Source organism: Mytilus galloprovincialis, chromosome 4 (assembly GCF_965363235.1).
Source record: "Mytilus galloprovincialis chromosome 4, xbMytGall1.hap1.1, whole genome shotgun sequence".
Lineage (NCBI taxonomy): Eukaryota > Metazoa > Mollusca > Bivalvia > Mytilida > Mytilidae > Mytilus > Mytilus galloprovincialis.
In genome coordinates, this window is record NC_134841.1 from 12735167 (window position 1) to 12748345 (window position 13179).

At 35.3% G+C, this 13179-nt stretch overlaps 1 protein-coding gene across 1 annotated transcript in view; it reads right to left on the bottom strand.

Annotated features, from left to right (window-relative positions):
* The window catches only part of LOC143071384 (transient receptor potential cation channel subfamily M member 2-like), a 44992-nt gene extending 38425 nt beyond the window's left edge, over positions 1-6567 (bottom strand). The window contains exons 1-2 of the mRNA XM_076245638.1: positions 6430-6567; positions 619-887 (exon numbers count right to left, since the gene is read on the bottom strand). Coding sequence (XP_076101753.1) covers positions 619-862 — 244 coding nt within the window. The 5' untranslated portion in view covers positions 863-887; positions 6430-6567. The remainder of the gene's footprint in view (positions 1-618; positions 888-6429) is intronic.
* Between the last annotated feature and the right edge of the window lie 6612 nt (positions 6568-13179).

Genomic DNA, 13179 nt, shown 5'->3' on the forward strand with positions numbered 1-13179 from the left:
ACTCATCATAGATACCAGGACTAAATTTAGTATATACGCCAGACGCGCGTTTCGTCTACAAAAGACTCATCAGTGACGCTCCAATCCAAAAAAGTTAATAAGGCCAAATAAAGTACGAATTTGAAGAGCATTGAGAACCAAAATTCCTAATTTTTTTTGCCAAATACAGCTAAGGTAATCTATGCCTGAGGTAGAAAAGCCTTAATATTTCAAAAAATTCAAAAATTTGTAAACAGTAAATTTATAAATATAACCATATCAATGACAATTCATGTCAGCACAAAAAGTGCTGACTACAAAAGACTCATCAGTGACGCTCGAATCCAAAAACTAAAAAGGCCCAATAAAGTATGTAAAGACTAAAACATAGCTATATGAAACGAAATTACAACCGGTCACAGATAGAAATCGCATAAAAAAATATTCCTCTTCTGAACTTACGATGACGTCTGATATGTATAATGGTAAATACTTCAAGATGGAAAAAATACAATGAATGCTGTGTTCTATTGCATTTTGTTTTGACAAGTGCGTGATCATGGTGAAGGGAGTTGATTTATCCAGAATTAACAAAGTTTTTCTTTTTTTCCTTATAAAAATTAAAAAGCTAAAATATACCTTTTGCGCCTTTTGCAGTTTCAATGAGTCCTTGTTTAAATACAGATGTTATCCATGGTTTAGGTACAAAGCTTTTCGAATCACCAATGATAGAAAGGACGAGTTTCGGTGGTTCTGGATCACGGTGCTGTTTCTGCATTCCAAACCCATTCGTTTTCTTTTGCTGTTTTTTTAACTCGTTCGTTTTCTTTTGCCGCAACTGTTTCAATTTGTTCCATATGTCATCGTCCTCTGTCTCTGCCATACTAGCTCAAATTGCTGGTTATAGCCTTTTAAATAAAAGGTAAAGTTTGTATAAAATGTGATGTTTTGTGAATATTGTATGCAGCCGTCGACTTCCTACAGAGGGGAATCTAGTGAATGAGAACAAAAGTAAATTAGCTCATCTATTGATAAAATATTAAACAATGTTGATGATGTTTGTTAAACTGTGTTATTTAAAAATACACATACAAATTACGATGATATGTATCTTCATTTTTAATCGGGATAAAACCCCAGTCCCATTAGACCACGATCGCACCACGTTCACCGCGATCTAAATTAAAGGTGAGATCGCGGTATGAGCGGCATGAACATGTAATTTTTCGTTGCATTCACGATGATAGTTACGTTCTCATTACGCTTCTACGACGATCCCGCTACATTTATACCACGTTTTCACCACATCTTTTCTACGATCATCATGATGTTACTACTCTCATCACGTTCTCACTACGACAATACCACGAGTTAAGCCACAGTCCCACTAGACCACGATCGCACCACGCTCACCGCGATCTAAAATAAATTTAGATCGTGGTGAGGTCGCGGTATGAGCGGCATGAAAATGTAAATTTTCGTTGCTTTCACGATGCTACTACGTCCTCATTACGCTTCTACAACGATCCCGCTAAGATTATACCACGTTCTCATCGCGCTTATTCTGCGACCTCACTACGCTTATGAAGATATTTCTACGCTCTTCACGTTCTCAATACCATCATACCACGAGTTATCCGATTGCAACACGATCTTACTGCGATTATAGCACGTTCTTACCACGATTATACTACGTTCTTACCGCGATCTTACTACGATCTCAGCAATAACGTCAACATCGTGTTCCATATCAATACAGTTCCATTCCTTCTATTTCTGATTAATACGTAGATTTCTCGTAAACAATACAGTCGTGCCACCAAAATCTACTAGAACACGTGGGCGTGGTGGTAGGGATTGGTGTAGAGGCAGAGGGAGCAAAGTAACGAATCCTGATCAAGCAGAGATGTCGGACCTACCAATCCAACCTAAATTATAACCTATTGCTGGTCCATAAAGCTCAAATGACGATATTTTAGTGAACGATAGCAGAGATGACACATATGTGTCTATAGATATTGTAAGATATGATATGAGTGCCAAAGAGACAACTCTCCATCCAAGTAACAATTTATAAAAGTAAACCATTATAGGCCAAGGTACGGCCTTCAACACGGAGCCTTGGCTCATACCGAACAGCACACTATAAAGGGCCCAAACAATTACCAGTGTAAAACCCTTTAAATGGGAAAACCAACGGTCTAATCTATATAAAAACGAGAAGCACGGTTGAGCCGTTAGAGCCAATAGATAATTACATTCAGACAAACAAAATCTAGGGAGCTTTTTTGTATATTCTATGTGAAAATGACAATGAGAATGATGGTCGTGGTGTGAACGTAGTCAGTTCGTAAGAAGAGCGTGATGAGGACGGTAAGGGTGTGCTAGAATCGTGATACGGTCGTGAACAACGTGGTAAAGTCGTAATGGAAGCGTAGTTGGGTCGTAGTGAGGTCGTGATAACGTCGCTGGGAGATCGTAGCGCAGTCTCTCCTAATAGAATCACGCTTTCGATACGCTCTCGCTACAATTGTACAGCGACCTTTGCAATTTTACTACGATCTTAGTGCGCTCTCACTACGCTTCTACTACGACCTGATTTCGCCACGACCGCACCACGATTGTTTTGAACATGTTCAAAGTTGGCCACGCTCATCACGATCTTGAAGACCTCACCACGACCGTGATACGACCTTACTGCGATCTACACGATCGTACTACGATCATCAAAATTCTTTAATTTTTTTCACAGATCGTAGTGTGATCGTGGCCTAGTGGGACTGCGGTATTATCCGATTGCAACACGATCTTACCACGATTATACTACATGTACGTTCACACCGCGATCGTACTATACGTTCTCAATAATAACGACAACATCGTGTTCCATATGTATACTGTTCCATTCCTTATATTTCTGATCAATACGTAGATTTCTCGGAAACAACACAGTCAGGCCACCAAAATCTACCAGAACACGGTGGCGTGGCGGTAGGAGTAGATGTAGAGGCAGAGGGAGCTCTGATAGTAACGAATCCTGATCCAATAGAGATCTGTTGGACCGACCAAACCAACCTGAATCACAACCTATTGCTGGTCCATCAAGCTCCAATGACGATGTTTTAGTACACGATAGCAGGGATGACACAGAAAAATCAAGCATGGTTCAGCCCTTGAAGAAAAAGGACAAGAGGTCCAAATTACATACAGAAAAACAAATCATGGGGAGCTTTTATATATTTCATGTGAAAATGACAATAGGTATGATGACGTTGTATAAACGAAGTCATGTCGTAAGAAGAGCGTGATGACGACGCCGGGAGCGTGCTAGAATCGTACTATGGTCTTATGCGGGGTTCACGCATTACCGTTTCGGATTATTGCTGCCGTTTGAGATCAGATAGCGATAAGACACGAAAAGTGAAAATGTCGGATTACTATCCTCAATTATCTGGAATGTCCTATCATTGTCTGAACGCAGTCGTTTAAATTCGTTACAAATTCCTACGGGTCGGGAATTGTCCGGATAGTTCGGCGAAGCACCCCGACAGTGAGGTGCGTCCCGTAACATTCGGGGAAACTCAGCCGATTTTGTCTAGTCGGATTGCAAGCGTGACTATGTCGTGAAAAATTCTGCTGTCTTCCTATCAAAATCCTAACAATGTTCTGAGTTTTCTGGACGGTGTTCTGTGGAACGGGAATGATCTGGAGAAAATTTTCATTGCTGTTTTTCTGCCGATTGAGTCCAGATTGCATCCAGATCTAGTCGATTGCAAACCGTTTTTGCCGAAACCGTTCCGGAACAGTCCCGTTATTAATACGAAATTCGTAAATGATACTCACGTCAGAGTTCCGACAATTACAACACGACTGAGACCAGACAAATCCGAAAAGTGAAAATGTCGGATTACTATCCTCAATTATCTGGAATGTCCTATCATTGTCTGAACGCAGTCGTTTAAATTCGTTACAAATTCCTACGGGTCGGGAATTGTCCGGATAGTTCGGCGAAGCACCCCGACAGTGAGGTGCGTCCCGTAACATTCGGGGAAACTCAGCCGATTTTGTCTAGTCGGATTGCAAGCGTGACTATGTCGTGAAAAATTCTGCTGTCTTCCTATCAAAATCCTAACAATGTTCTGAGTTTTCTGGACGGTGTTCTGTGGAACGGGAATGATCTGGAGAAAATTTTCATTGCTGTTTTTCTGCCGATTGAGTCCAGATTGCATCCAGATCTAGTCGATTGCAAACCGTTTTTGCCGAAACCGTTCCGGAACAGTCCCGTTATTAATACGAAATTCGTAAATGATACTCACGTCAGAGTTCCGACAATTACAACACGACTGAGACCAGACAAATCCGAAAAGTGAAAATGTCGGATTACTATCCTCAATTATCTGGAATGTCCTATCATTGTCTGAACGCAGTCGTTTAAATTCGTTACAAATTCCTACGGGTCGGGAATTGTCCGGATAGTTCGGCGAAGCACCCCGACAGTGAGGTGCGTCCCGTAACATTCGGGGAAACTCAGCCGATTTTGTCTAGTCGGATTGCAAGCGTGACTATGTCGTGAAAAATTCTGCTGTCTTCCTATCAAAATCCTAACAATGTTCTGAGTTTTCTGGACGGTGTTCTGTGGAACGGGAATGATCTGGAGAAAATTTTCATTGCTGTTTTTCTGCCGATTGAGTCCAGATTGCATCTAGATCTAGTCGATTGCAAACCGTTTTTGCCGAAACCGTTCCGGAACAGTCCCGTTATTAATACGAAATTCGTAAATGATACTCACGTCAGAGTTCCGACAATTACAACACGACTGAGACCAGAAAAATCCGTTTGCAATGCGATAGAGCGGACAGTGATATGATTACGTTCCGACAGTACCTGATCATCCCGAGTATGCTGACAGTTTTCGAACGGATAACTTCCGTCAGCGTCGGTTCACTGTCTAATCACTGTCTAATCTCTGTCGGATTACATTCAGTAGAATCGGGACACAGTCGTTACAGACTCGGTCGAATTTTACCATGCGAAAGATACAAATCGGATTAGAAGCGGATAGAGAACGGGATTATCGGGACAAATACGCTTTGAAACGGTTAAATATCGACGCTTCTTGAACAATATCTGATTGTTGTCTTGATAAGATTATTTTCTTTACAATTTTAATTAAAGTTTGAATTTCCATCCACGATTCACAGGATCTTGATCAGACTTTTGACAAATTTGAATCGGGAATGGTCCTTTCAAGGACGGCAGCAAAAATCGTGAATGTGTGACCCCGGCTTTAAACAGCCTGGTGTAAATGTTGGATAGACGTAGTGGAATCGTAGATTGGTCGCTGTGAGAACGTGATGTTCGTAGTGAGGTCGTAGTAACGTCGCTTTGAGATCGTTGCGGTCGCAATCTCTCCGAATAGAATTACGCTTACGCTACGTTCTCGCTACCATGGTACAGCGAACTTTGCGATCGTACCACGACCTTACTGCGCTCTCACTACGCTTCTTATTCGACCTGATTTCGCCACGACTGCACCACGATTGTCTTGAACATGTTCAAAGTTTGCCACGCTCATCACGATCTTGAAGACCTCATCACGACCGTATTACGACCTTACTGCGATCTACACGATCGCACTACGATCGTCAAAATTTGCATTTTGTCCACAGATCGTAGTGCGATCGTGACCTAGTGGGACTGCGGTATAAGTGGTGTATGGTTGTTCTCCAATTTTCATTATTGAATAATAACATTAGATGTATGTTTCATTATAATACGTTATTCTTATTGGCTTACTGCACATCACGTGATATTCCTTAAGCAATTGCATTACACAATAAAACTTAAAAACACGAGGTCCCACAATAAAGTACACAGGTGAATTGAATAAAAAAATGATAAAATCGTGTTTTCATGAGCCCAGCTAAAAAAATGTAACTATAAGTATTGAATCCTTCTTTTTGTAACTTCATAGGATTGTAAAAGCGTTGACCGTGCGCACATTTTTAGTATGAAACGGATTCAAAGAGGGAAATTCAAAACACTTTTTTTTAACAATAGATTTGTTACATATTTATTTTGTATTGTTTTTTCTTATCGATTTCAGTATAAGAACAATATACATATAGTGTCTTGAAAAAATTTATTTGTATTCGGCACGAAAAAGGGGAAACTTCGCATTTCCTCCTGTTTCTTAGTCTCATACAAATACATTTCATATTTCAAGACACTATACATACGTATATTGTCTAAAAATTTATACATGTCACTATAATAAATAATTTACTTACTATCCATAATCTCACCTCTAGTCACCGCATTAAAGTGAAGCTACCTCGTGCATTAAATTGATTACGAGGATATCATTGATTTCAATTAAATTTTATATTTCATTTGAAATGTACATGTACATGAGTAATTAAAAAAATGCAATGACTAAATGAATCTTACCGGTTGTGATTGACCCCTTCGGTATATTCTGCTTTTCACCAAAGTGTCTGTTACATCTTTTATGACTGCTGACTTTATATATAGTTAAATTTAATAGCAGCAACTCACAGAAGATGTGAAAATACTGCGAAATAGGCCTCCAACACTTGTACAACGGATATCCTTGTGTTCATGTACAAATAAGTGAGATGCAAAGCTACTGATAAAAAACGTCTAATTCATAGAAATATTATACATTCAGGCGCTAAACTTTTCTCGGAAAATGACATTTTGTATTGCCTTTATCTTTACTATTTATTCAAAAGTGATATTTCAAAAAATAAAAAAAATATACAACTTATCTGACTTTTGGCTTTTCATGCTCCTTAACTATTGGATGACTTTCTATTTAGTTGCATCCTTGTGCCTATGATGAGTCTTATGCTTATGAACCATTTTACTTGACGGAGGCAATAAGTTTAAATTCAAAGTGTATTCACAAACTGCAACAAGAGATACGTTAGAATGGCAAGGGAAAATAAAATGGCATCCAAATGTAACGTGTAATGTCTTTATGTTGCATATAAACATCCAAAATTCGTGGCAAATCACTTAACTTCATCAAATGGGTAATTGATTTTGAAAGCATTTGCAACAAAGGAAAACGAATTCCATATGCCGTACGTTTTCCGTATGTATTATATTATGTATAGACAAAAAAAAAAAATTGGGATTTTTTAACCGTCATCCAGATTTCACAAAAAAATATTTGCATTCTGCTTTTAGGTGATGGATTAACTTAAAGGCCTATTAATAAATTTTCAAAAAAAAAAAAAAAAAAAAACAGGTAAAAGTACTTCTGTCCGTTTGAAAATTGCGTTATTCATTCGGAAAAGTATTGCAAAAAGCATTCTGTGTGTTTACAGAAGAACATACATATTTTATGCTGAAATATCTTAAAAGTAGATCATTGTAGGTAACAAAAGTCACTTCTGAAGGAAATCAACGAGAGATTTTTTCTGTTTTGTAACATGCCCTTGAAATGTTTAAAATATTAATGTAAATAAGGAATATATAATTTTTTCCGTAGTAATTCATTTATATTAGCTGCTATACATCTACAACAAACAATCAATCAACACATCTAACTATGGATAAATTTGTTATTTTGCCCATTTATCTTAATCTTTACTTATTATTCAATAGTTGATAGAGATTGTGTTGGAGGTCGACGTGCACTTTTTTTTTCAAATCGACCCAAAGACTTGAAATGTTGTTTTTAATAATATTTCAATAAAATACACTTCAACAAATGAGTGAAACCTGCTATATATAAGAGGGATTGATACTCCACATCCTTTGTTTTCTATTATATGAGTCTTGTAGGTTTTAAATTTTCAAAAAGAAACCTCGCCACTGTGACGACATGTATCATGGATAAAATTCAAACAAAGAGAGGTAAAAGAAAGATGATATCAATAATATTTGGCATTTGTATCAGCACTTGCACATCACATGTCTATGGAGATTTTTCGGCTAAGCCCCATCAGTCATGTTCTATTGACATTGAAACTTGTGCTGAGTTTAAATGATGACGTTTGTCAAAAATTCGGTTAAAGGGAAAACGAGAATGATTTGATATGCAGTTTTATCAGTATACATACATCTAATTTACATGGATGTCAAGTTGAATAATGTATGAAAAGCTTAAGACTCACTTTAAAGTAACTAACAGATAATATATATGAGTGATTCAGTAGCAAGGATGTCAATATAAAATAAGCATGTTAAAGTAACTGGGATGTTTTTCTCCATCTTGGATAGCAACCGGTTTGGATCTCTATAGAAATGTGAAAATTTAAAGAGTGGTATTGAATTCATGTGTTAGACTTTTCATGATAATATAAATAATGATATGCTTTTTTGACATATTTATGGCTGTATTTCATAAGCAATAAATTTTGTTCGAATCAGTTTTTCAACCTTGCCACATAAGGGGAGATAACTCATATTAAGTGACTTTTACAATATTTTGTTTTGTGGCAAGAAAATAAGTCCTGTTTTACAATGTTAGTCTTTTCTTATCAGAAGACATAGCACTAGTATTAGAGCTATTTCTTCCTATTTTATCTTAAAATTTTAGGGTGTAGTTATTCTTTTTAATGCACATAATTTGGTTTTCATGCATAATCTATCAAATTATTAAAACCTGCAGCGTGCAAAAAAAATTCTGGTTCCACATGTTTTTTATTATATATTTGAAAAGAGCATATATATTAATATAAACTACATTTTGACAAAATATTAAAAAAAATATATATATATATTAATTAGACGAGGGGGGTCTAATTAAAATATATATATTCCTCCTACCATCATCGTAATAGTGGTGGAATTACTGAGTTAATTTGGGTTTAAACCATTTACTAGGAAGTTTTAATTTTTAAGTTATTGATTGAGAATCATCTTTTATTACAATTTAACTCTATTTGTAACAACACACATAATTATATAAGGAAACTAATAAAGTTTCAGGACTAGAAATTATTAATTTGAAACAAAAACTAAGATTTATCCTAAAATCTCCGAAATAGGAAACCGGAAAATTGTCTAATGTAACACTGTTTCAAAGATAAAAATGATGATTGTATGCGGAAACTAACACAAATTGCGTGACCAAAAATAAATTAAAACTAAAGACTATTAACAAAAAATCTCTGAAAAAAGGAAACCAGAAATTTTGACCAATGTATTAATTTAGATTTTCGTCAATGTTTTCTGTAAGATATACTGAATAAGTTGACATATTTAAAGGCGTATGGCAAACATTATTCACAATATGAAGTCAAAAGCTTTTTTTTAAGGGCCTTTCGGAGGACCATGAAAAAAGGATTGGTAATTCTAACGACGAGTTATTAAAACGGTATAAGCTTAGCTATTATGGAGATTACAGTTCACACATCATTGTCAATATAATGGACTTGTATTCGACTGTCATATAAGTGAGAGGTTTAGCTAGCTAGAACACCAGGTTTAATCCACGATTTTGCACATATAAATACTTGTGCAAATTCAGGAATATGACAGTTTTTATCTATTCATTTGATGAGTTAGAGCTTCCCGGTTTGAATTTTCTTAGGAGTTCCGTGCTTTGTAATTTAACTTTTGGTAAATTCATACAAAATATGCAAGGGTTGCCCTAATCCTGCCATTGTCTGATAATCAATGTGTTTGTATATATAAATAAAGAATACGTGGTATGACTGCTAATGGACAGCAACCCACCAGAGAACAAAATTGCATGGTTGTAAGCAGCAATAGATCAACATGGACTTACAACAATAAGCAAACCGATGCCGTATAGCCAACTAGTAAAGGCTCCGATATAATAAAATGTAAAACAGATCAAGCAAGAAAAATCAATAGCCTGAATTATGATAAAACAGTTAACGACAGAATGCATGACAGATAGCCTTCAACGGTAACTACTTATTCACATGATACTGACTAGGGACAGACACATAAAGAACGTGGCGGTGTTAAACAGATATGTGAAAAGCCTTCAACGACAACTAGTGATTTGCAGAACACTGCCTGGAGACAGACACACAAAGAACGTTGCGGGTTTTAATAGATGCGTGAGCGCCAAACTATCTCGTAACCTTGGACACCGATGTTTTAGAATAAATGTAAAGAAAAACAGTTTGGAATGAATGGATTCATCCAACTGACATGAGGCACTTACACAAAACTATTATAAACACTTACAAGCCAAAGTGCCGATCTAACAGTAAACTTAATACTGAAATCTTAGTTCTAAGCTGATAAATACATTCTGTTTTTCAAGACTTAAGTATCAATGATGACACACCGAACATATTTTGTTGAAATACTTCTCCCTCTAGTCTGTTAATAATATGCCCTTGTGTATTGCCAAAGTATAAATTCAAAGTAGCAAGTTAGTTCATAGGTTTTCATAACTTTTATAACATTCAAATCAATTTCAGTACCAACAATAACAAAATTCAAAGAGTTTACAACGGTGTTTCAATTTAAGCTTTGAAAAATTTCCTTTCCTCAATAATTTCAGATTTTTGATTGACTTTTGTTTTCATACAATTGATACGGACAGTCCACTTACAGTCGTAACGTACGAAAACTTCAAGTTATAATGTACGATGAAGATATATACATGATATATATATAAGTGGTTACCTGGAAAACATAGCTGTCCGTATTTCAAGTGGCTATCCTTAAAATTTGATTTTCATTTTTAACCAAGCACTATCAATGTGTTACTTTAATCAGTTCTTTGTAAATAATATAATATTCCCTACATACCTTTTCTATGTTTGTTTTTTTTTTCAACGGAAGGACTGGTATTATGAATCTTATGCTGCACTTATTTTTAGCCTGTTTCTGTTTCCTGAATGAACATGATATTTTCCCGCCAATAGTGTTTTATAATCGATACAGTTTAGGGGTCAGCTGAAGCACGCCTCCAGGTGCGGGAATTTCTCGCTGCATTTTAGACCTATTGGCGACCTTCTGCTGTAGTCTGTGCTATGGTCGGGTTGTTGTCTCTTTGACATATTCCCCATTTTTATTCACAATTTTATGTCTAAGTCGTTTGTTGTTTTATTTTGTCAATAAGATTAAACTTTTATTTTCTAAAAGCCGTTACAAAATAGAAGTTAATTAATTGTTTTCATCATTATTTCCACGGCTAGAAATTATCTAGTTTATTTATCTATAATCATTACAATGAACAAAAACACAAAATAGTAATTTCAGTGCGCTTCGTCGCTGGTTTTAACTGTTACTAGTGTAATATTTTTTTGTTTTAATCATAAATATAAAGTAATTTTGTTAAGAAATGAAGATAGAAAAAGTTTTCTTAACAATACTGTTTGAATTTTTAAATTAATAAACAAATAATGCGAAATGGTTTATTCCCTGTACCTTTGTTGTCCCATCAATGAAATGTGCCTGCGGCTTAAAAGAAGTATCTGGTGTTCTTAACATGTAGTTTTCGATATTAAATCAAAATAAGGAGATGTGGTATGATTGGTAATGAGACATCTATCCACCAAAGTTCAAATGAAGAGAATTTAAGCAATTATAGGCAGTTTTACGACCGAAACGTTTACCTTGTAGTCACCTATAACAGCCCCGACTTATAAATATGAAAAATATTCAATGAGAAAACTAATGGCCTCATGTTTTCATTTCCCTTCAATCTTGACACATACAATTTATGTACACAGTAAATCGCTGTATTCTTTTTTTACTATCTTTTCAATTGTTTGCGAAATTGCGAAATTGCTACAAATTGAAACTATGGATTAGTTTTGTATGTTTGTCCCATGTAAACACGGTACAGAGACAGTCGGTATAAGTGTATTATAATGCGTTTTCGCGACTTGTGGATGTACTAAGGTTAGATTTGGGAATTTGTGCCAAATTTTTTGGAAACCTTAGTTTTTTCATATCATAAGGGTATTTTCGATTTGAAACCCAAATAATACCAATGCAAATATAGAGTAAAAGTCCGAGTCACCCTTTTTCCTTGCCATTTTTAAAACTCCTATTTTTATCTTATTTTGTTCCTTTACTAATGCTTTTTCGACTGTTAGTATCAATTTTAGAGTGTGAGATATTTTTCTTTATAGACAATTGTTTCTTGTTAAAGACCATGTGCTGATCTTTAAAGTAGATTTTTTCCCTGGGAGATTATATTTACAGGATTACAAACGTTTGCAGTTATTAAAAAGAAGTAAATGTATTTCTGAGATACAATGTCAGGGTATTTTACCAAAAAAAAGTATGATTGATAATGAGACAACTATCACGATTACAAAGATCAAAAGAAGGGGATATTAGAAATTATGAATGACTGTATGTCTTCCAACAAAAAAAAAAACATTTCACAAAATCAACTATAACGTTCCCGACATAGGCATTCTCTGAAAAAAATGAATATCATATATACAAGCGGCAATTTTAATTTAGATAGATATAAACTAAACAATGTTTTTCATCAAAAACAGTATAATGTCCCTTTAATTCGTATCCAGCCGACAAGGCCAGCTAAGCAACCATGACACAACAAAGCGTTCTCCTTAGCGGAAGATAATAAGTGAGGTGCTTTTATAAATTAAATAATGGGCATAACTATTTTTTTTAAAAGTCGATCTTCAAAAATTGTAAAACTTGTCCGAGATATACTTTATACCAATAAACTTAATCGTAAATAAAAAGATTGGAATTATGTACGACAGACAAGCGTCTCGTTCACTAAAGAGTCATTATAAGTAACGCTTAAATAAATTGATCAGTTATTTTTTTTCTTTCTTTCACTTCTTTCGATTATTCTCTGTCGTTTCGCGTCATATCTCCAATCCTTAAAATCAATCATAATCCGTCTTAACAAAATTCGCTCACAAGTTATAATCTTCAGGAATATTTATATGATAAATATATTGGTAAGAAGTAAAACCAATTTTAGAATAAATTGTGCATGGGAATGTACAATTGAAACATGAGAAATCAATTCTCCATTATTTAAAAATATTGAGCGCTAGAACAATGATTTGCATCATTAAAATCATATAAACACATTTTTAATCATACTAAAAACTTCTTAAAAAGCTAACTGCAAAATCTCGAAGTGATTAAAAACAATTTCAAGTTTGAGTAAAGCTATGTACATGTTCATCATATTCTCGTAGATGATTCAATGTTATATTTTCCATTTAGTTTTTCTTCCAT